The following is a 25,486-nucleotide window of genomic DNA, read 5'->3' as shown; positions in this document are numbered from 1 at the left end:
AAATACCTCCCTTATATCATAATCCATTATGCAATCATGTTCCTTAAATTAAACCAAAGGTACATTCACTTCCACATTCTGATATTTAGGGAACTGGGAGAATTCTAGGTATTCTGTTACAGAGACACTGATGAGAAAATGTCTATAACAAACTTTTAACTTTTTTATTTAGTGTTCTTCATTAGAAGTATGATGCTGGTTAGGTCATGCATTAGCTAAATATTATCTGTTAATAACCAAAAATGTGCCCCATTCCATGGATCTAGTTTGCCATTTTGATATACAGTATATACACATACACTCACTGGCCACTTTATTGGGTACACCTTGCTAGTATCAGGTTGGACCCCCTTTTGCTTTCAGAATTGTCTTAATTCTTTGTTGCATTGATTCAACAAGGTGTTCAAAACATTCCTCAGAGATTTTGGTCCATATTGACATGATAGCATCACGCAGTTGCTGTAGATTTGTCGGCTGCACATCCATGATGTGAATCTCCCGTTCCTCCACATCCCAAAGCTGATCTACTGGATTAAGATCTGGTGACTGTGGAGGCCATTTGAGTAAAGTGAACTCACTGTCATGTTCAAGAAATCATTCTGAGATGATTTAAGCTTTGTGACATGGTGCATTATCCTGCTGGAAGTAGCCATCAGAAGAAGGGTACATTGTAGTCATAAAGAGATGGACATGGTCAGCAACAAGACTATGGAGTTTAAACAATGGTCAATTGGTACTAAGGGGCCCAAAGTGTGCCAAGAAAACATCCCCCACACCATTACTCCACCATCACCAGCCTGAACTATTGAGACGAGGCAGGATGGATCCATGCTTTCATGTTCAGAGAAGTTATTCTTCATCCCTTGATTGTTACGAGTGGTTATTTGAGTTACTGTTGCCTTTCTATCATCTCTAACCAGTCTGCCCATTCTCCTCTGACCTCAACAAGAGATTTTCATCCACACAACTGTTACTCACTGGATGTTTTCTCTTTTTTAAGACCATCCTCTGTAAACCCTAGATATGATTGTGTGTTTAAATCTCAGATCAGTAGATCAGCAGTTTTTGAAATATTCAGGCCAGCCCGTCTGGCACCAACAACCATCCCATGTTCAAAGACACTTAAACCCCCTTTCTTCCTCATTCTGATGCTCGCTTTGAACTTCAGCAAGTCATCTTCACCACATCTAGATGTCTAAATGCACTGAGTTGCTTCCATGTGATTAGCTGATTAGCAATTTGTGTTACTTGTGCCCGGTGAGGGTATACGTGTGTATGTGAATATATGTATATACATGTATATATATACTGTATATATATATATATATATATATATATATATATATATATATATATATATATACTGTACACTATCCTGTGCAATGACTTTTTTACGTTTGTGACGGCTGTAGGGAATTTTACTTTTTACTACTTCCATATTCCGTATCATGGTTAGTGAAAGACAAAAATAATTTTGCTGATTTAACAAAATACTGCTGTTTTGCTGATCTTGGACTTTTAAACATGCACAAAAAAGAAAAGAAAACCTGAACTGACCTAGGGAAGTGAAAATAATTATTATGAAATTTATAATTCTAACCATTTTGGCCATAAATAAAAATGGAGTTACTGTGAAAATGACGCATGAAATCTGCCATGAAAAATCCTGTACCTTTCTTTTAGTACAATCTGTATGAAAATACCAGCGACCAGACCTTTTTTATTGCTTAAACATATTGATAAGCAGATGTCAACCAAATGCATCTAATATGAGATTTCTTTAAAAGTTCTAACAATGTCGCACGGTAAATATAATACTTATAATACAAGAAGAGCTCTATTGACTACATTTGTGACATAATGACAACTGCCACAAAAGTATTTGTACATTCAAATGCACACTTTAGCCAAAAGACTAACCTTTAAGTTTTCACATGATTAAACTGTTCACAGGTTGACAAGTTTCTGGTTTTATTACAGTTCATCAGTGTGATTATTGTTGAATTTTTGAGACAGAATGAGTAGGGTCCGTTTGCTAGGATGAGATATTAATTTTGTCATGTTACGGGATTCCTATGGAGCCTTAAAAGCCTTAAATTTGGTTTAATAAAATATAAGGCCATACAATTTCAAATAGTACACAAAAAAATCTTGATTATTTTAAGAGGTCTTAAATTTGTGGGACAGAAAACAATAATTGCAATACGGATATGCAACTATTAAACTTCAAAAGGCTAATTGAATATGTTTTAGATGGTTGCAAGAGTGCATATCTCTCATTTTTCTGAATGAGCATTTGGAAATAGCAAAGCATAGCCATTTCAAAAGTACAGTTTCCGTGTATTTCAGGATTGTTTATGATTAAAAGTCCCTCAATATGCATAAAATGCTTGGTATTGGTATTTTGGTTTCACACTAATCCGTATCTGCATTTATATCAGCGTAAACCCATGTGGCTTCTCTCTGGGTCACAGGAAAGAAAGACTAAGAATATTATTTAACACATTCAAAATGTAGAGTTTATTAGTATAATGCAATCATTTATTTTATGCTTTTCTTCAAAAACACATGATTGTATCCAGCTTAAATTGACCTGTAGTTTATGTGCATTAATAAGAGAACAGCATTTCAATAACAAATTCCAATGCAAATGTAAATATTGATTAAAAAAAACAGTTGATTATATAAACATGCAATTGCCCTGTTTTGCAGTTGAATATATATTTGTTTTGAGATTTAATGGGTTTGTACTGGAATGGCATGCAGTATTAATTTTAAAAAGTCTTACATTTGATTTGTGAATCTCTGGAGAAAGGCTGTATTAGTCATACACCAAACACATAATTCATTTGATTAGTAATTTACACCCAAAGATAACACCCCCACCACACACAAATTCTTTTTAAAATATTCTTTCAGTTTTGACCACACTCAGTCCTGTTTTCTCCTTTCACATATATAGTTCATTTTAATAGAGCAGTGGGCATCATTTAGCAGCCCGTATGCTGTAATGTGCACACAGTCCTCTCCTTCCTCTCCCAGGCCATGGTCTTTCCAGTCATCTGGCTGACCAGGGCTCCACTCTCTGTGAAATTGAAATTTGAAAACCTGTTTCAGCATTCATTCACAGTTCTTGTATTATGCTATATGCAATATGCAACCCAACCAGACCTGGGTCATGTCCAATCTATTTATATTCGAGTTCTCTCTCTGACTGCACTTACAAAGGGAACTAAATATCCAGTTCTCTATATATTCAACTCACATTTTATTCATGGTGTAAGGAGTTTCATCCGCCCATCTCCACTGCCCTGTGTTCTGGTCGGTTAGACCAGTCCAGTATTCTTGTGGTTTGGCTGTACTGGTAACAAATTCCTGGTAAAGTAGAAAAAATAATCACTGAAAGACTTAATGGACAGTTAAAGGGTGTGTGTGTGTGTGTGTGTGTGTGTGTGTGTGTGTGTGTTACGCAACCACTCCCTCTCAGAGCCATCTTCTATTTTTAGGAGTAGTGCGCCCTTCTCTTCACAGTAATTTTTAGCTTTGGTCCAGGTCATCGAGTCATGCGAGAACAGGTAACAGCTGTTTCTGAACGGGATCCAACCAGATTCAGTACATCCCGGTATAAGTAAGTCTGTAAGAGAACCAGCGAATGAAAGAGACAGAACAATTCAGTGAATTTTCACCAATAAACCCTCTTTGGGCAGGACTAGTTTTCTCTGAGAGAAGGTTTTGTAATTTCTCAGTACTGATTTTATCTTGTTTATCCACAAACAAGTAAAAAAACATTTTTTTTAATCACACAGAATGAATGTTTGTGCGTGCTGTACATTATGTGACCCTGGTCGCTGAGGTATATTTGTAGCAACAGCCAAAAAAACATTGCATGGGTCAAAATTATCCATTTTTCTTTTATGTCAAAAATCATTAGGATATTAAGTAAAGCTCATGTTCCATGAATATATCTTGTAAAATTCCTACTGTAAATATATCAATTTTTAGTTAGTAATATGCATTTGGACAAATTTAAAGCTGATTTTCCTCAATATTCAATTTTTTTTTTTTTGCACCCTCAGATTCCAGATTTTCTAATAGTTGTATCTCAGCCAAATATTGTCCAATCCTAATTAACCATACATCAATGGAAAGCTATTTATTCATCTTTCAGGTGATGTATAAATCTCGATTTAAAAAAAGACCCTTATGACCGGTTTTGTGCTCCCGGGTCACATATTATTAACCCTATTAACCCACCCCACAATGCTTGTTATTTTGACCACCATAGCAATGGTAATTCTGATAAATGACAGCATTAGAAGATGCATATATTTCAGCACAATGGAATTCAGAGTTTACTCACTGGTAAAAGATAGTCTATAACTAAGAGACTGAACTGATGATTTCACTTCCGACATTAAATTCTTCAGATCCGTCAGTGATTTTGACATATCCACTTTAGTTGGAGATAAAAAAAAAAAAAAATTACATTAGCATGATTACCTCTAATGTAGAAAAAAAGCACAATTCTATAAACAGAATGATTCATAATATTTATATATATATTCTATGTTTGCTGTCTTACCCAAGAAACGTTGTGTGCGTAAAATAGACCTTGGACTGTCCTCTGTTAGTTTACTCCTAAGAGTCGATACTTCTGAACTCAAACCGTCCATCAAACTCTTGACTTCAGTGTGTGACGTATCCTGCTGACGCTCTAAAGGACAGAGAATAATAAGCCAATTAATAAACAGATTGTCATTTTATATTTGAGGATTCAAAGCTGACATGTACGTCCAGTGCTCACCAAGCTTTTGTAGTTTTTCTTCTTGTTTGGATGCGAGTGAACTCAGTGACGAGCCGAGATCGCTCATCAGGGTCTCAATATTAGACAGCTTCTTTATTTGCATTTCTTTTGCATAAAGAGTCAAAGAGACAGATAATCAGGAAATAACCAATGCTTTTTAAGCACATATCATGTCTAAGACTATTTTCAGTGTCAAAATTCAAAGAGGAAAGGAATAGTCAGCCATCATGGTCTATTGAGATTGACTTTTCTGTCAAAGTCAAAATATTCTTTGCATTAAAGATGCCAAGACAGACTTTAGATGCAACATTCTTCATGGAGACAATCTGAAAAGTGTTCTGTTGAAATTTCAGATCAGGTTATAATTAAAAGATTACAATCAATCAATTCATTCAATCTCCCAAAAATAAAACATTAAGGCAAAGACAAGGCACTAACCTCTGGTGTCTGGGTTACTTGATCCAGACGTGTTCAAATATGAACTCAGGCTGAACACTAAGTTCTGCAGCTCAGAAACCTTCTTTTCTAGATCACCTCCTGTCAAAAATAATCCGTAATAAAAAGTCCATTACCAAAACTGATCTGTGACAATGATGATGATGAAGTTCTCACCTGTGTACTGAAATTCAGATTTGACTGAGGTTAGATCAGAAGTATGGCTTTTCATCCAGCTCTCCAGCATTGAGAACTTTCTTTCCTGATGGGAATCTTTGAACCAAAGTACACATATTACAATTACGGATTAGTACCGGATAGTTCATTGAGCAGTGTGTAGACTATTAACATAAAACCCCACTCTTAAAAATGCTGTGTTAAATACACCCAAATATGGACAAACCCAGCGATTGGTTTGTTTTGCCCCAGCAGATGGGTTATTGCCCAACTTTGTTTAAACATTTATTGGTTGAAACAACCACAGGTCTTTTCACAAAAAAAAAAAAAAAAAAAAAATGCTGGGTTGTTTCAACCCAATTTTGGGTCAAATATGGACTAACCCAACCATTGGGTAAAATTTTTACATTCAAAGGTGCTGTAGGGAACTTAATATTTTTTACATATTTGTTAAACCTGTCATTATGTCCTGACAGTAGAATATGAGACAGTTAACCTGTGAAAAAAAATCAAGCTCCTCTGGCTCCTCCCAGTGTCCTATTGCCATTTGCAGAAACTCCATCTGCTCCCGGTAAGAAACAACCAATCAGAGCTGCGGTCCGTAACTTTGTTTGTGTTCAAAATGTAGAAAAATGTATATAATAAGCAAGTACACCATGAATCCATTTTCCAAACCGTGTTTTTAGCTTGTCCTGAATCACTAGGGTACACCTATAATAAGTGTTTATATTCAGACTATTTTAGATTGCTTCGGGGGCACCGCGGCGGAGTAACCCAGTACCTTTGTGATTCTTCATAGACATAAACAGAGAGAAGTAGTTCCGGCTACGATGTTCTTCCGCAAGACGCAAGCAGTTCTGTTTATTAACCGCTAGAGCGTCAAAAGTTACCAACTGCAGCTTCAATTCTTTACCCAAAAGTTGGGTTAGTCCATATTTGACCCAAAGTTGGGTTGAAACAAGAGGCGAGCTATAGCAGAGCTGCTAGAAAAATTCATGTCAGTGTTATTGTATGCCAAAACTGTGTCGTTTAATCCACTCACAGATGACAGAAGTCAAGACCATGAAAATAATCATGCAGACTGTTCCTAGAAGGATCACAGTTAGTCTCCTGCATGGAAGATCTGCAGAGAACAAAAACATCCCCTTGAGACATTTGTATTTTTCATTTTAAAAGGTTTCTGCTGGTCTTAATATAATCTTAAAAACACTTATTTAACTTTTGCATCAATTAAAAAAATTACACATTCTTAGAGAAATAATTTGCCACCAAAAATATTTTAATTTGATGAAAATGTGCTCAACCTCAGTCCATCCAAGATGTAGATGAGTTTGTTTCTTAATAGTTTGTTTCTTCAGATGAAGAAGCCCCTTAACAGACATTTGTTCTTTTTTAAATTATAAATTTGCTACATTTGTATCAGAAAACTAGATGACTTCTATATCATTATGATTCTCATTTGCACTGGAAAACAGGACAAAAATAGTGAGGAAGAACAGTATAGTAGTATTACAGTAAAAGCATTTCAGTGTTCAAGTGTTTGGGAGCAAAGCTGTTGAAGTCATTTATATCATTATTATCATTATTTACAGGCGGTATGTATAATAAGCAATGATATCAATGATGCATGCATCAGCACAAAGCATTTAATTAGCACATGAATGTGCTCACTGGTTACAAATTCGTGACGATATAAATACATTTATTTCAAACCTCTCTGAAATGATTTCCTTGGTTCACATTCCATCTCCAGTTTACTGTATTCTTCAGTGTTATCCATTTTCCTGAGACAGAAGAGAGCAATATGAGCAGCTGCTTGTTGTTGGGATTCTGCAGATTTTAGTTCCTTATAAAGTTGATGGGAATGTTTATAATGGGAGGATTGTTATTGAGACACACTAAAAACCTTCTTTTCCATCCCATATGACTTTTCTTAAGTCTTATGACTGTTATGTCATTTCTTCACTGTAGGCCAGGGGTCGGCAACTTTTTGGTCATGAATTGCCTTTTTTTCTGGTTAACCACTGTGCCAATAAGCTTCCTGTTTTTTAAATATATGCTGTGTGCGGTTATACAGTACATAATCATAAATGTCCAGATACTCATCTGTATTTGATTATCATAAAAATAGTGCATAGTGCATTTTTCCATAAATCTTTTAAACTTTTCAAAACCCTAAAATTTCAATTCTTTGAATATCAGATTTACAGTGTGACCCTACTGAACCCCATTGCATGCGTGTGAAGGATGTTGTTCACTAAACACCGTTTCTTTAAACATCCACTTTCTTATGAACTGAATCATTGCATGAATCATTTTGCTGAATGAACAAAGCACAGTTGTGCTGAGCTTGTACTTTGTAAAAATATAATGGGATGATAACTTGGGATATGAGAGTGGCTGTCAAACTAACGTATTTACTGTCTAATTGTCTTTCGTTCAATAAATACCTGTTTGTTTTTGAACCCACTGCAACCTAACCAAGTGACACAGAGTGTGCGCAGTGTTGCCAACTTAGTGACTTTGTCAATAGATTTAGCGAAGTTTTTCAAAAAAAAAAAAAAAAAAGTTCCAAGCAACAAATCTAGCGACTTCTTGGACAAACCTTATTTAGTCCCTGAGACTCCCCAGTACTGCCTTAATGGGCCACTTTCAGTCTCTATTACATATTCATCCTGTTGTCTTAGAACAGATTGAAAAAATATAGAGTTTTATTGAGAATTTGGCTGCATTACAATACAGTTTGTGAGCAGTATCAAATGTATTTTTTGTAAGTGGAATTCATTGTAAATAGTTATTCACTGTTAATAAGGAAATGCCAGCTTTTTTGGGCTGTAGCATGTGAACAGTAAATTGTGTAATAATTGGTCTTCAGTGTTAAAGGTCCCATTCTTTGTGATCCCAGGAAAAAAAATAATCACTGAAAGACTTAATGGAATGTTAAAGGGTGTGTGTGTGTGTGTGTGTGTGTGTGTGTGTGTGTGTGTGTGTTACGCAACCACTCCCTCTCAGAGCCATCTTCTATTTTTAGGAGTAGTGCGCCCTTCTCTTCACAGTAATTTTTAGCTTTGGTCCAGGTCATCGAGTCATGCGAGAACAGGTAACAGCTGTTTCTGAACGGGATCCAACCAGATTCAGTACATCCTGGTATAAGTAAGTCTGTAAGAGAACGAGCGAATGAAGGAGACAGAACAGGACTAGTTTTCTCTGAGAGAAGGTTTTGTAATTTCTCAGTACTGATTTTATCTTGTTTATCCACAAACAAGTAAAAAAACATTTTTTTTTAATTACACAAAATGAATGTTTGTGCGTGCTGAACATTATGTGACCCTGGTCGCTGGGGTATATTTGTAGCAACAGCCAAAAAAACATTGCATGGGTCAAAATTATCCATTTTTCTTTTAAGCCAAAAATCCTTAGGATATTAAGTAAAGCTCATGTTCCATGAAGATATTTTGTAAATTTCCTACTGTAAATATATCAATTTTTAGTTAGTAATATGCATTGCTAAGAATTCATTTGGACAATTTTAAAGCTGATTTTCTCAATATTCGATTTTTTTTTTTTTTTTGCACCCTCAGATTCCAGATTTTCAAATAGTTGTATCTCAGCCAAATATTGTCCAATCCTAATTAACCATGCATCAATGGAAAGCTATGTATTCATCTTTCAGGTGATGTATAAATCTCAAGACCCTTATGACCGGTTTTGTGCTCCCTGGTCACATATTATTAACCCTATTAACCCACCCCACAATGCTTGTTATTTTGACCACCATAGCACTGGTAATTCTGACAAATGACAGCATTAGAAGATGCATATATTTCAGCACAATGGAAATCAGAGTTTACTCACTGGTAAAAGATAGTCTATAACTAAGAGACTGAACTGATGATTTCACTTCCGACATTAAATTCTTCAGATCCGTCAGTGTTTTTGACATATCCACTTTAGTTGGAGATAAAAAAAAAAAAAAAAATTACATTAGCATGATTACCTCTAATGTAGAAAAAAAGCACAATTCTATAAACAGAATGATTCATAATATTTATATATATATTCTATGTTTGCTGTCTTACCCAAGAAACGTTGTGTGCGTAAAATAGACCTTGGACTGTCCTCTGTTAGTTTACTCCTAAGAGTCGATACTTCTGAACTCAAACCGTCCATCAAACTCTTGACTTCAGTGTGTGACGTATCCTGCTGACGCTCTAAAGGACAGAGAATAATAAGCCAATTAATAAACAGATTGTCATTTTATATTTGAGGATTCAAAGCTGACATGTACGTCCAGTGCTCACCCAGCTTTTGTAGTTTTTCTTCTTGTTTGGATGCGAGTGAACTCAGTGACGAGCCGAGATCGCTCATCAGGGTCTCAATATTAGACAGCTTCTTTATTTGCATTTCTTTTGCATAAAGAGTCAAAGAGACAGATAATTAGGAAATAATCAAGGTTTTTTATGCACATATCATGTCTAAGACTATTTTCAGCGTCAAAATTCAAAGAGGAAAGGAATAGTCAGCCATCATGGTCTATTGAGATTGACTTTTCTGTCAAAGTCAAAATATTCTTTGCATTAAAGATGCCAAGACAGACTTTAGATGCAACATTCTTCATGGAGACAATCTGAAAAGTGTTCTGTTGAAATTTCAGATCAGGTTATAATTAAAAGATTGCAATCAATTCAATCTCCCAAAAATAAAACATTAAGGCAAAGACAAGGCACTAACCTCTGGTGTCTGGGTTACTTGATCCAGACGTGTTCAAATATGAACTCAGGCTGAACACTAAGTTCTGCAGCTCAGAAACCTTCTTTTCTAGATCACCTCCTGTCAAAAATAATCAGTAATCAAAAGTCAATTACCAAAACTGATCTGTGACAATGATGATGATGAAGTTCTCACCTGTGTACTGAAATTCAGATTTGACTGAGGTTAGATCAGAAGTATGGCTTTTCATCCAGCTCTCCAGCATTGAGAACTTTCTTTCCTGATGGGAATCTTTGAACCAAAGTACACATATTACAATTACGGATTAGTACCGGATAGTTCATTGAGCAGTGTGTAGACTATTAACATAAAACCACACTATTAAAAATGCTGTGTTAAATACAACCCATCGCTGGGTAAAATATGGACAAACCCAGCGATTGGTTTGTTTTGCCCCAGCAGATGGGTTATTGCCCAACTTTGTTTAAACATTTATTGGTTGAAACAACCACAGGTCTTTTCACAAAAAAAAAAAAATGCTGGGTTGTTTCACCCCAATTTTGGGTCAAATATGGACTAACCCAACCATTGGGTAAAATTTTTACATTCAAAGGTGCTGTAGGGAACTTTTGTAAAAAAATATTTTTTACATATTTACTGTATTAAACCTGTCATTATGTCCTGACAGTAGAATATGAGACAGTTAACCTGTGAAAATAATCAAGCTCCTCTGGCTCCTCCCAGTGTCCTATTGCCATTTGCAGAAACTCCATCTGCTCCCGGTAAGAAACAACCAATCAGAGCTGCGGTCCGTAACTTTGTTTGTGTTCAAAATGTAGAAAAATGTATATAATAAGCAAGTACACCATGAATCCATTTTCCAAACCGTGTTTTTAGCTTGTCCTGAATCACTAGGGTACACCTATAATAAGTGTTTATATTCAGACTATTTTAGATTGCTTCGGGGGCACCGCGGCGGAGTAACCCAGTACCTTTGTTATTCTTCATAGACATAAACAGAGAGAAGTAGTTCCGGCTACGATGTTCTTCCGCAAGACGCAAGCAGTTCTGTTTATTAACCGCTAGAGCGTCAAAAGTTACCAACTGCAGCTTCAATTCTTTACCCAAAAGTTGGGTTAGTCCATATTTGACCCAAAGTTGGGTTGAAACAAGAGGCGAGCTATAGCAGAGCTGCTAGAAAAATTCATGTCAGTGTTATTGTATGCCAAAACTGTGTCGTTTAATCCACTCACAGATGACAGAAGTCAAGACCATGAAAATAATCATGCAGACTGTTCCTAGAAGGATCACAGTTAGTCTCCTGCATGGAAGATCTGCAGAGAACAAAAACATCCCCTTGAGACATTTGTATTTTTCATTTTAAAAGGTTTCTGCTGGTCTTAATATAATCTTAAAAACACTTATTTAACTTTTGCATCAATTAAAAAAATTACACATTCTTAGAGAAATAATTTGCCACCAAAAATATTTTAATTTGATGAAAATGTGCTCAACCTCAGTCCATCCAAGATGTAGATGAGTTTGTTTCTTAATAGTTTGTTTCTTCAGATGAAGAAGCCCCTTAACAGACATTTGTTCTTTTTTAAATTATAAATTTGCTACATTTGTATCAGAAAACTAGATGACTTCTATATCATTATGATTCTCATTTGCACTGGAAAACAAGACAAAAATAGTGAGGAAGAACAGTATAGTAGTATTACAGTAAAAGCTATTTCAGTGTTCAAGTGTTTGGGAGCAAAGCTGTTCAAGTCATTTAAATCATTATTATCATTATTTACAGGCGGTATGTATAATAAGCAATGATATCAATGATGCATGCATCAGCACAAAGCATTTAATTAGCAAATGAATGTGATCAACAGTTGAAGCTCACTGGTTACAAATTCGTGATGATATAAATACATTTATTTCAAACCTCTCTGAAATGATTTCCTTGGTTCACATTCCATCTCCAGTTTACTGTATTCTTCAGTGTTATCCATTTTCCTGAGACAGAAGAGAGCAATATGAGCAGCTGCTTGTTGTTGGGATTCTGCAGATTTTAGTTCCTTATAAAGTTGATGGGAATGTTTATAATGGGAGGATTGTTATTGAGACACACTAAAAACCTTCTTTTCCATCCCATATGACTTTTCTTAAGTCTTATGACTGTTATGTCATTTCTTCACTGTAGGCCAGGGGTCGGCAACTTTTTGGTCATGAATTGCCTTTTTTTCTGGTTAACCACTGTGCCAATAAGCTTCCTGTTTTTTAAATATATGCTGTGTGCGGTTATACAGTACATAATCATAAATGTCCAGATACTCATCTGTATTTGATTATCATAAAAATAGTGCATAGTGCATTTTTCCATAAATCTTTTAAACTTTTCAAAACCCTAAAATTTCAATTCTTTGAATATCAGATTTACAGTGTGACCCTACTGAACCCCATTGCATGCGTGTGAAGGATGTTGTTCACTAAACACCGTTTCTTTAAACATCCACTTTCTTATGAACTGAATCATTGCATGAATCATTTTGCTGAATGAACAAAGCACAGTTGTGCTGAGCTTGTACTTTGTAAAAATATAATGGGATGATAACTTGGGATATGAGAGTGGCTGTCAAACTAACGTATTTACTGTCTAATTGTCTTTCGTTCAATAAATACCTGTTTGTTTTTGAACCCACTGCAACCTAACCAAGTGACACAGAGTGTGCGCAGTGTTGCCAACTTAGTGACTTTGTCAATAGATTTAGCGAAGTTTTTCAAAAAAAAAAAAAAAAAAGTTCCAAGCAACAAATCTAGCGACTTCTTGGACAAACCTTATTTAGTCCCTGAGACTCCCCAGTACTGCCTTAATGGGCCACTTTCAGTCTCTATTACATATTCATCCTGTTGTCTTAGAACAGATTGAAAAAATATAGAGTTTTATTGAGAATTTGGCTGCATTACAATACAGTTTGTGAGCAGTATCAAATGTATTTTTTGTAAGTGGAATTCATTGTAAATAGTTATTCACTGTTAATAAGGAAATGCCAGCTTTTTTGGGCTGTAGCATGTGAACAGTAAATTGTGTAATAATTGGTCTTCAGTGTTAAAGGTCCCATTCTTTGTGATCCCAGGAAAAAAAATAATCACTGAAAGACTTAATGGAATGTTAAAGGGTGTGTGTGTGTGTGTGTGTGTGTGTGTGTGTGTGTGTGTGTTACGCAACCACTCCCTCTCAGAGCCATCTTCTATTTTTAGGAGTAGTGCGCCCTTCTCTTCACAGTAATTTTTAGCTTTGGTCCAGGTCATCGAGTCATGCGAGAACAGGTAACAGCTGTTTCTGAACGGGATCCAACCAGATTCAGTACATCCTGGTATAAGTAAGTCTGTAAGAGAACGAGCGAATGAAGGAGACAGAACAGGACTAGTTTTCTCTGAGAGAAGGTTTTGTAATTTCTCAGTACTGATTTTATCTTGTTTATCCACAAACAAGTAAAAAAACATTTTTTTTTAATTACACAAAATGAATGTTTGTGCGTGCTGAACATTATGTGACCCTGGTCGCTGGGGTATATTTGTAGCAACAGCCAAAAAAACATTGCATGGGTCAAAATTATCCATTTTTCTTTTAAGCCAAAAATCCTTAGGATATTAAGTAAAGCTCATGTTCCATGAAGATATTTTGTAAATTTCCTACTGTAAATATATCAATTTTTAGTTAGTAATATGCATTGCTAAGAATTCATTTGGACAATTTTAAAGCTGATTTTCTCAATATTCGATTTTTTTTTTTTTTTTTGCACCCTCAGATTCCAGATTTTCAAATAGTTGTATCTCAGCCAAATATTGTCCAATCCTAATTAACCATGCATCAATGGAAAGCTATGTATTCATCTTTCAGGTGATGTATAAATCTCAAGACCCTTATGACCGGTTTTGTGCTCCCTGGTCACATATTATTAACCCTATTAACCCACCCCACAATGCTTGTTATTTTGACCACCATAGCACTGGTAATTCTGACAAATGACAGCATTAGAAGATGCATATATTTCAGCACAATGGAAATCAGAGTTTACTCACTGGTAAAAGATAGTCTATAACTAAGAGACTGAACTGATGATTTCACTTCCGACATTAAATTCTTCAGATCCGTCAGTGTTTTTGACATATCCACTTTAGTTGGAGATAAAAAAAAAAAAAAAATTACATTAGCATGATTACCTCTAATGTAGAAAAAAAGCACAATTCTATAAACAGAATGATTCATAATATTTATATATATATTCTATGTTTGCTGTCTTACCCAAGAAACGTTGTGTGCGTAAAATAGACCTTGGACTGTCCTCTGTTAGTTTACTCCTAAGAGTCGATACTTCTGAACTCAAACCGTCCATCAAACTCTTGACTTCAGTGTGTGACGTATCCTGCTGACGCTCTAAAGGACAGAGAATAATAAGCCAATTAATAAACAGATTGTCATTTTATATTTGAGGATTCAAAGCTGACATGTACGTCCAGTGCTCACCCAGCTTTTGTAGTTTTTCTTCTTGTTTGGATGCGAGTGAACTCAGTGACGAGCCGAGATCGCTCATCAGGGTCTCAATATTAGACAGCTTCTTTATTTGCATTTCTTTTGCATAAAGAGTCAAAGAGACAGATAATTAGGAAATAATCAATGTTTTTTATGCACATATCATGTCTAAGACTATTTTCAGCGTCAAAATTCAAAGAGGAAAGGAATAGTCAGCCATCATGGTCTATTGAGATTGACTTTTCTGTCAAAGTCAAAATATTCTTTGCATTAAAGATGCCAAGACAGACTTTAGATGCAACATTCTTCATGGAGACAATCTGAAAAGTGTTCTGTTGAAATTTCAGATCAGGTTATAATTAAAAGATTGCAATCAATCAATTCATTCAATCTCCCAAAAATAAAACATTAAGGCAAAGACAAGGCACTAACCTCTGGTGTCTGGGTTACTTGATCCAGACGTGTTCAAATATGAACTCAGGCTGAACACTAAGTTCTGCAGCTCAGAAACCTTCTTTTCTAGATCACCTCCTGTCAAAAATAATCAGTAATCAAAAGTCAATTACCAAAACTGATCTGTGACAATGATGATGATGAAGTTCTCACCTGTGTACTGAAATTCAGATTTGACTGAGGTTAGATCAGAAGTATGGCTTTTCATCCAGCTCTCCAGCATTGAGAACTTTCTTTCCTGATGGGAATCTTTGAACCAAAGTACACATATTACAATTACGGATTAGTACCGGATAGTTCATTGAGCAGTGTGTAGACTATTAACATAAAACCCCACTCTTAAAAATGCTGTGTTAAATACACCCAAATATGGACAAACCCAGCGATTGGTTTGTTTTGCCCCAGCAGATGGGTTATTGCCCAACTTTGTTTAAACATTTATTGGTTGAAACAACCACAGGTCTTTTCACAAAAAAAAAAAAAAAAAAAAAAATGCTGGGTTGTTTCAACCCAATTTTGGGTCAAATATGGACTAACCCAACCATTGGGTAAAATTTTTACATTCAAAGGTGCTGTAGGGAACTTAATATTTTTTACATATTTGTTAAACCTGTCATTATGTCCTGACAGTAGAATATGAGACAGTTAACCTGTGAAAAAAAATCAAGCTCCTCTGGCTCCTCCCAGTGTCCTATTGCCATTTGCAGAAACTCCATCTGCTCCCGGTAAGAAACAACCAATCAGAGCTGCGGTCCGTAACTTTGTTTGTGTTCAAAATGTAGAAAAATGTATATAATAAGCAAGTACACCATGAATCCATTTTCCAAACCGTGTTTTTAGCTTGTCCTGAATCACTAGGGTACACCTATAATAAGTGTTTATATTCAGACTATTTTAGATTGCTTCGGGGGCACCGCGGCGGAGTAACCCAGTACCTTTGTGATTCTTCATAGACATAAACAGAGAGAAGTAGTTCCGGCTACGATGTTCTTCCGCAAGACGCAAGCAGTTCTGTTTATTAACCGCTAGAGCGTCAAAAGTTACCAACTGCAGCTTCAATTCTTTACCCAAAAGTTGGGTTAGTCCATATTTGACCCAAAGTTGGGTTGAAACAAGAGGCGAGCTATAGCAGAGCTGCTAGAAAAATTCATGTCAGTGTTATTGTATGCCAAAACTGTGTCGTTTAATCCACTCACAGATGACAGAAGTCAAGACCATGAAAATAATCATGCAGACTGTTCCTAGAAGGATCACAGTTAGTCTCCTGCATGGAAGATCTGCAGAGAACAAAAACATCCCCTTGAGACATTTGTATTTTTCATTTTAAAAGGTTTCTGCTGGTCTTAATATAATCTTAAAAACACTTATTTAACTTTTGCATCAATTAAAAAAATTACACATTCTTAGAGAAATAATTTGCCACCAAAAATATTTTAATTTGATGAAAATGTGCTCAACCTCAGTCCATCCAAGATGTAGATGAGTTTGTTTCTTAATAGTTTGTTTCTTCAGATGAAGAAGCCCCTTAACAGACATTTGTTCTTTTTTAAATTATAAATTTGCTACATTTGTATCAGAAAACTAGATGACTTCTATATCATTATGATTCTCATTTGCACTGGAAAACAGGACAAAAATAGTGAGGAAGAACAGTATAGTAGTATTACAGTAAAAGCATTTCAGTGTTCAAGTGTTTGGGAGCAAAGCTGTTGAAGTCATTTATATCATTATTATCATTATTTACAGGCGGTATGTATAATAAGCAATGATATCAATGATGCATGCATCAGCACAAAGCATTTAATTAGCACATGAATGTGCTCACTGGTTACAAATTCGTGACGATATAAATACATTTATTTCAAACCTCTCTGAAATGATTTCCTTGGTTCACATTCCATCTCCAGTTTACTGTATTCTTCAGTGTTATCCATTTTCCTGAGACAGAAGAGAGCAATATGAGCAGCTGCTTGTTGTTGGGATTCTGCAGATTTTAGTTCCTTATAAAGTTGATGGGAATGTTTATAATGGGAGGATTGTTATTGAGACACACTAAAAACCTTCTTTTCCATCCCATATGACTTTTCTTAAGTCTTATGACTGTTATGTCATTTCTTCACTGTAGGCCAGGGGTCGGCAACTTTTTGGTCATGAATTGCCTTTTTTTCTGGTTAACCACTGTGCCAATAAGCTTCCTGTTTTTTAAATATATTCTGTGTGCGGTTATACAGTACATAATCATAAAAGTCCAGATACTCATCTGTATTTGATTATCATAAAAATAGTGCATAGTGCATTTTTTCATAAATCTTTTAAACTTTTCAAAACCTTAAATTAAAAATTTTTTATTGGACTTTGAATATCAGATTTACAGTGTGACCCTACTGAACCCCATTGTATGCGTGTGAAGGATGTTGTTCACTAAACACTGTCATTGTGTGGATCGTTAAGAACTTTGTATACACACTTAAAAATAACTAGCATTTATAGCAGTCATTTTTATTGCTAATGCAGAATAAACAGTGTACTTTACATCATGCATTTTGTTGATGTGTCAACATGTAAAACTATCATTTAGCTAAAGATTGCCAGTATGTTATAGAAGTTTCCGAAATGTTCCATGGATCTAGTTTCTAATTTTGATTTCTTTAAACATCCACTTTCTTATGAACTGACTGCATGAATCATTTTGCTGAATGAACAAAGCACAGTTGTGCTGAGCTTGTACTTTGTAAAAATATAATGGGATGATAACTTGGGATATGAGAGTGGCTGTCAAACTAACGTATTTACTGTCTAATCGTCTTTCGTTCAATAAATACCTGTTTGTTTTTGAACCCACTGCAACCTAACCAAGTGACACAGAGTGTGCGCAGTGTTGCCAACTTAGTGACTTTGTCAATAGATTTAGCAAAGTTTTTCCCAAAAAAAATAAAAATTGGTCTTCATTGTTAAAGGTCCCGTTCTTCGTGATCCCATGTTTTAAACTTTAGTTAGTGTGTAATGTTGTTGTTAGAGTATAAATAATATCTGTAAAATTCTAAAGCTCAAAGTTCAATGCCAAGCGAGATATTTTATTTAACAGAATTTGCCTACATCGAATGACCAGTTTGGACTACATCCCTCTGCTTCCTTCTGTTTTTTTTTACCTCTGCCCACATGAATACACAAAAAAGGGGGCGTGGTCTTGTTGCGCCCGCACGGAGAATAAGGAACAGCTGCGTTTGTGTTTGTCGCCATCTCGGAGTCCAATCATCTTTGTTTGGGCTTCCCAGGGACACTGTTCTTAGAGATCAATGGTACAATTTATGTTTAACTCGGTTCCCGAAAATTATAATCCACATGTAACACTATGTGCAGCACATTTTGCTGAGGACAGTTTCCTCAATCTCAATCAGTTTAATGCCGGATTTGCACAAAGATTATTCTTGAAAGATGGAGAAGTTCCCTCTTTGTCTGGAGAAGGCGTTGCCCCACAAACAAATCCTGCCCACTTGCTTCTTAAAACTACTCCAAAACTAGGCCAATCGCATTTTCAGGAGGGCAGCGTGTGCTAAGCTGCTGTCGAATCACAACACAGGAACCGCTGGCACAATCAACATGGACACATGTTATGTTGCACACTGTAAACACAATCAAAGATTAAATTGAATGCATAAAAGAATATATATATATATATATATATATATATATGTACAGTTTGCAACGCAACCATAACCCTAACCCTAACCAAAAAAAATTTCCTGTTTGGGACTATTTAACATGTGCTAGCATGTCACTTCACTGCGAAGTATTGCCAGTTAACCTGCCTTACCGAGCGTTTTCCTTGTGAGTATTCTGACTGCCTGTTTGATCCGGATTCTGCCTGTTATCTCGTTCACGTCTTTTAGATTGCCCCTTTGGATATTATTGCTTGATTGATGTTAGTGTTTGACCTGTTCGCCTGCCTACTCGTCTCTGCTTACTGGATAACCCCTGTGTATGTTGAAAGATCAGACTGCCCTTACGGTATTGACATATTGTCTGGTAACATGACTCTGATTGTACGATCTTCCTTTAATAAACTCCTGCAAATGGATTCACATTCTGCCTCAGCCTCTTTGTTACACTTACATATTAAAATATACTTACCGGTTGTGGTCCATAAATATTGCCTTCTCCAGACAAAGAGGGAACTGCTCCATCTTTCAAGAATAATCTTTGTGCGAATCCGGCATTAAACTGATTGAGATTGAGAAAGCTGTCCTCAGCTAAATGTGCTGCACATAGTGTTACATGTGGATCTAACTTAAAGGGATACTCCACCCCTCAATGAACATATTGTCATTTATCACTTACCCCCATGTCGTTCCAAACCCGTAAAAGCTTTGTTCATCTTCGGAGCTCAATTTAAAATATTTTGGATGAAAACCGGGAGTCTTGTGACTGTCCCATAGCCAAATAAATAACAGTGTCAAGGTCCAGAAAAGTATGAAAGACATCGTCAGAATAGTCCATCTGTCATCAGTGGTTCAACTGTAACATTGTGAAGTGAATAGAATACTTTTTGTACACAAAGAAAACAAAAATTACTTTATTCAACAATTTGTCTCCTCTTTGTCTCTCCATATCACCGTAGCACCATTTTGGAGAATATGGGCCATGCTACAATGATACGTTTTTTGGGTGTATTTACGCTTTGATTTGAAAGAAAACAGAACATCAGTGCAGTGTTGGCTGACACAGAAGAGCATACGCTGCTTGCATTCAGATAATATTCTCTGAAATGTTGCTACGGTGATATGGAGAGACACAGAGGAGACAAACTGTTGAATAAAGTTGTTATTTTAGTTTTCTCTGTGTACAAAAAGTATTCTCGTCGCTTCATAACATTACGATTGAACCACTGATGACAGATGGACTGCTCTGATTATGCTTTTCATACTTTTCTGGACCGGGACAGTGTAAGTTACTTGGCAGTGTATGGGACAGTCATAAGTCCTCCGGTTTTCATCCAAAATATCTTAAATTGTGATCCAGAGACAAGCAAAATTTTTATGGTTTTGGAAGGACATGGGGGTAAGTGTATGTGGACACTTTTTGAGTAGAAATTCATATTGCAATTTTGTTTTGTTGCAAATAAAACTTGCATAGTCCATAACTACTGTAGTTTGAAGTTATTTTAATATATCAATTCAGTTAAATCAAACATTTGTATGACTTGACAGTGACTTGCTTGACCCAAGCTATGACTTGACTTGAATTGCTTGACAAAAGCAGTGACTTGACTTGCTCACAAAAATTGACTTGGACTTGCTTGAGACTTGAAGGTTAATACTTGAGACTTACCTGTGACTTGCACATGTGTGACTTCCACCTCTGCCTCTTACCATCTGGGAAAAGGTACAGGATAATAAAATCTAGATCCAGCAGGTTGTGCCATAGAGTTATTACCAGGTAAGTCCCCATCTCAAGGCAAACTTTACACTCTTTCTATGCCTGAGATGGAGGCCATGGAGAAATGTATTTCTACTAGAAAGACTCAGGAGGTGTAGATAAGAATGAAGTGTTTATTTACAAAAACATACAAAAAACAGAATTATTTTGGCATAGGCCCCATCCGTAGCGTGGATCTGAAGTTTGTAGATACCAGCTAATCCTGCGAAGATGAAGGCAGGGCGGAGCCTACCCCAAAAGAAAGATGAAAAATGTAACATGCACCAGGTTAAGTATTTCTTAGAGGATCCTGGAACATGAATAAAAAGAGATACACTGAGATAAATAGCCAGACATAATAAGAATACAACATCAGATTATAGCTAAAGTATGAAGATAGAACACAGAGCCTCAGAGAGAAAAGCCACAATAGGCCTCAGCCGGCCCCGGCGGGCCACAGAGGAGAAGGCCAGAGAAACGGGCTGCAGAAGGAAATTACACTTGGATAGGCGAATAGAGGGGAGGTCACGGAAGGAAAGGCTAAGTTAAGCTACATGTAGTAACGATTGGTTGAAAAGGGGTAATACAGTATTTCACCACCACCACCAGTTTTTGCGAATAGCTCACTTAGCCAGACATAAGAATACAAAATCAGATTATAGCAGTCTGGATGTAAACAATAATTGTTTGTCTTTGTAATCTTTAATCAAAATCTGAACATTTACTTCCACACTGTAATGCATTTGTTTTCTGATGACGACAGTTTGACAGCATGTGCAAAATATCCTTAAACAGCCCTAAGCCGTTAGTTTGCTATGAGTGAGAGACAGAAACCAGGAGCCCAACCAAACCATGCATTCTAATTAATATTCTTTTTCAGCTGGAGATGTCACTACAATGAAATGAAATAAAGTCAGCAGCAGCTTCCGGGTCACATGGACTTTAAGATGCCTGCGGAGCACTGAGCCGAATCTTACCTAGAGTCAAATGGAATAGGACCATGTATACATCAGCTTGATAGATCCAGTGATCATAACAGAGCCAGTCCGAAGAGTGAGCTGTGTAAAGATCAGGTGAGAGCAACGGTTCTCTGCATCTGCATCCATGGAATCTAATTGATTGCATTGTAATGAAATACCAAGGTTGGTAAAATTATCTAATAAACAAATAAAAAAGCAAGAAAGCATAAAAACACAAGCATAAATATTGAAACTGTAAAACAGAACTATTCTCTAGCTAACTCCCGCAAAACATGACAGACTCCATTTAACCATATGAACCCGATGAGTGAACTCCCCAAAAGAAACCAGACCAAAAATATTGGTAATGCATGGACTAGGACAAAGATAGAAAAATAAATCTTAATACATTACCATAGCAGAAGGATAAAAACGCTTTACATTACACAATGATGCCTTACAAGCCAATTAAACTTCAATGGCTATTGAATCCTGTAAAAGGATAGGAAGTACATAAAAACAGATTACAGAAAGGCCTTGGGAGATTATGCGAAAGTATGATGAAATGATTAGTCAATTTAATGTGTATTTGGAAAACTTTAGTGTTTGAGCATAGCAACAAAATGTCAGGGTTTGCAAGGGAGGAACTCAGGTGCAGACAGGAAGTAACTCACAGGATTTATTATACAAAAAGGGAAAACAAAAACCCACGAGGGGGAAAACAAGGGCTAGGGTAGACACTAAATAATTCTACAAAACTCAATAAACAAGGCAAACAAAGACTCTGAACACCAACTACTAACAAACACTCACTGCAAGACAAAAGACTTCTTAGAGGAATAATCTCAGACGAGGTACAATCACGAATGATGAACACAATGAACCGACGCAAGACAGAGCACACTAGGAGATCTAAATAGGGGGAACAATCAAGACACGACAGGTGGCACAGATGGGACAATCAAGACACGACTAGGTTAACAAGGGGGGCGGGGCAAGGGAACGAGACAACACAAACACGGGTCTGTCATGATCCTGCCTCAAGACTAGGAAAAATCAAGGACACGAGGGCAGAATCATGAAACAAAACACATCTGTTTACGTTCATGCTCTTATTCAGAGGATGCTGGTGCAGGAATAGACAGCAAAGACCTCTTTGCAGAATGGTCTATGTGACCAGAGAGATGTAAGTCATAAAACTTATCCCATTCCAGTACAAAGCATTCAGGAATTGATGTAGATAGACGCGAATGAAACAATGGCCGAATAAACGAAGATGAAAGCATACAAATACATTTAGTGTGCTAAACTTAGCATGTTTTTCAGAAATGAATAATGCGAGCAACAATCTTTATCAGTTTAAAAGATTGTATGTTTATTAACAAGTCTTAAAATGCTTTGTTACAAACAAGTTATTCCAAAAATTGTATCCATTAATTTGATCAACATCTTAATTATGCAGTGCGAGTTTGCTAGATAAGCACGAAACTCCCAGCGCTTCCTTTGCCGTTGATGTCTTCAGCCTTCGAGAGGTTGCAGGGAGCATCCATCTTAACAAAATTGGATTTACAAACACTTATCATTTGGTCCGCATCAGGAAGGGGGATGAATGGAAAACCGCATTCATCACCCCCATAAGGCACTTTGAATATTTGGTTATGCCGTTCGGCCTTTCCAACTCTCCAGCAGTTTTCCAAGCTCTTGTGAATGACGTGCTGAGAGACCTGGTAGACCAATTAATATATGTTTATCTGGATGACATATTGATTTTTTCTTTGTCTCTCAAGGAACACGTTAGGCATGTCAGGCGAGTACTCCAGAGGTAGCTAGAGGATGGGCTTTTTGTCAAGGTGGAGAAATGCGTTTTTCATGCACAGTCTGTTTCCTTCCTAGGTTACATTGTCTCTTCTGAGGGAGTATGTATGGATCCTGACAAGGTTAAAGCTTTGATGGATCGGCCAAGTCCAGATTCCTGTAAGGCCCTACAGCGGTTTCTGGGGTTCGCCAATTTCTATCTGCGTTTTATTCCCAACTTCAGCCAACTAGTCGCATCTCTGACTGGCCTTGACTTTCCCCAGAATGACGTTCAGGTGGTCCGATACAGCCGAAGCTGTATTCACCAATCTCAAAAGTCACTTTGTTTCGGCTCCCATCTTAGTCGCCCCTGATCCCACACGTCAGTTCCTGGTGGAGGTCAACACGTCATAGGTGGAGGTAGATGCAGTGCTTTCCCAACGCGCTTCCTCAGATGACAAGATGCACCCTTGCACGTTTTTTTCCCATCGTTTATCACCCGCTTAACGTAACTATGATATTAGTAACAGAATTGTTGGCCATCAAGTTAGTGTTGGAGGAGTGGCGTCATTGGTTGGAAGGGTCGGGGTTAACTTTAATCATCTGGACCGACCATAAGAATCTCGAAAATATTAGATCTGGCAAAAGACTCAACTCCAGGCAGGCTTTTCTTTGTCATACCGGCCGGGTTCCAAGAACATCAAACCCGATTCTCCTCTGGATTACTGAATTGATCTATTTCACTTTGCACTACCATGTTGTGTATATATTTGTACTTAATCCAATTTTCCTTTTGTATTTATGCCTTGGTCACAAATCTTTCCTTTGTCTATATTGCTCATTTGCTTATAAGTTTGTATATATTTTTTTCCAATATATGTCTGGTCTTATGGTTCACATTTGATTATACAATTAATTCTGTGCTGCAAAAAAATAAAAAATAAAATAAATATAAAAAAATAAATTAGATCCCTTAAATAATGACAATTAAGAATCTTAATCTATTTTTAATTACTACAGAAAAGCATTTGTCCTCATTTGAGGAACTAAAAGATAACTTAAAGCGGTAGTTCACCCAAAAAGGAAAATTATGTCATTAATAACTTACCCTCATGTGGTTCCAAACCCGTGAGATCTCCGTTCATCTTCAGAACACAGTTTAAGATATTTTTGATTTAGTCCTAGAGCTTTCTGTCCCTCCATTGAAAATATCTACGGTATACTGTCCATGTCCAGAAAGGTAAGAAAAACATCATCAAAGTAGTCCATGTGACATCAGAGGGTCCGTTAGAATTTTTTGAAGCATCGAAAATACATTTTGGTCCAAAAATAGCAAAAACTACGACTGTATTCAGCATTGTCTTCTCTTCCGGGTCTGTTGTGAGCATGTTCACTGCAGTGTAGAGATATCCGGTTCGCGAACGAATCACTCGATGTAACTGGATCTTCTTGAAACAGTCACCCAAATCGAATTGAATCATTTGAAACGGTTCACGTCTCTAATAAGCATTAATCCACAAATGACTTAAGGTTTTAACTTTTTTTTAATGTGGCTGACACTCCCTCTGAGTTCAAACAAACCAATATCCCGGAGTAATTCATTTACTCAAACAGTACACTGACTGAACTGCTGTGAAGAGAGAACTGAAGATGAACACCGAGCCGAGCCAGATAACGAACGAACGATTGACTCGTTCTCGAAATGAAATGAAGCCGGACACAGTTTTTGTTATACCCACTGTAAAGACAAAGATTGAGGTGTGTTTTACCCTGTCCTGGGCCCGGAGGAGGAGGAGGTTTCATCCCAGGGATGGAGGGTCTTTTAGCATCTATCAGGAAGTTGTTGAAAAAGATGACCTCTTTCTTTACTTCCTCAATCTTGTCACCATGTTTGTTTAGAATGTGCAATATATATATACAGTATAGACCAAAAGTTTGGACACACCTTCTCATTCAAAGAGTTTTCTTTATTTTCATGACTATGAAAATTGTAGATTCACAATGAAGGCATCAAAACTATGAATTAACACATGTGGGATTATATATGGAATTATATACATAACAAAAAAGTGTGAAACAACTGAAAATATGTCATATTCTAGGTTCTTCTTTAGCTTTGATTACTGCTTTGCACACTCTTGGCACTCTCTTGATGAGCTTCAAGAGGTAGTCACCTGAAATGGTCTTCCAACAGTCTTGAAGGAGTTC

The 25,486-nt window shown here is 36.6% G+C and overlaps 1 protein-coding gene across 3 annotated transcripts; it reads right to left on the bottom strand.

Annotated features, from left to right (window-relative positions):
- Nucleotides 1-2,519: 2,519 nt before the first annotated feature.
- Nucleotides 2,520-17,314, bottom strand: LOC113069993 (uncharacterized). 3 transcript variants are annotated; one of them, XM_026243154.1, is made up of 27 exons: nt 16,978-17,314; nt 16,569-16,634; nt 16,307-16,387; nt 15,264-15,359; nt 15,090-15,188; nt 14,652-14,756; nt 14,430-14,561; nt 14,207-14,299; nt 13,350-13,509; nt 12,066-12,136; nt 11,380-11,460; nt 10,322-10,417; nt 10,148-10,246; nt 9,718-9,822; nt 9,496-9,627; nt 9,272-9,364; nt 8,416-8,575; nt 7,130-7,200; nt 6,459-6,539; nt 5,417-5,512; nt 5,243-5,341; nt 4,805-4,909; nt 4,583-4,714; nt 4,361-4,453; nt 3,474-3,634; nt 3,266-3,375; nt 2,520-3,085 (listed from the first exon to the last, which is right to left on the bottom strand). In XM_026243154.1, exons 3-27 carry the CDS (start codon nt 16,338-16,340, stop codon nt 2,932-2,934), a joined length of 2,658 nt encoding a protein of 885 aa, XP_026098939.1. In that variant the 5' UTR covers nt 16,341-16,387; nt 16,569-16,634; nt 16,978-17,314; the 3' UTR covers nt 2,520-2,931. The 3 variants fall into 3 exon arrangements, with proteins under 3 accessions (XP_026098939.1, XP_026098931.1, XP_026098924.1); XM_026243146.1 differs by having other exon boundaries at nt 16,569-16,728; nt 16,978-17,069; XM_026243139.1 differs by lacking the exon at nt 16,569-16,634.
- Between the last annotated feature and the right edge of the window lie 8,172 nt (nt 17,315-25,486).

This window comes from Carassius auratus, chromosome 5, assembly GCF_003368295.1.
Source record: "Carassius auratus strain Wakin chromosome 5, ASM336829v1, whole genome shotgun sequence".
Lineage (NCBI taxonomy): Eukaryota > Metazoa > Chordata > Actinopteri > Cypriniformes > Cyprinidae > Carassius > Carassius auratus.
Note: the sequence above shows the minus strand (reverse complement) of the source record. Positions and strands in the feature narration are given on the sequence as shown.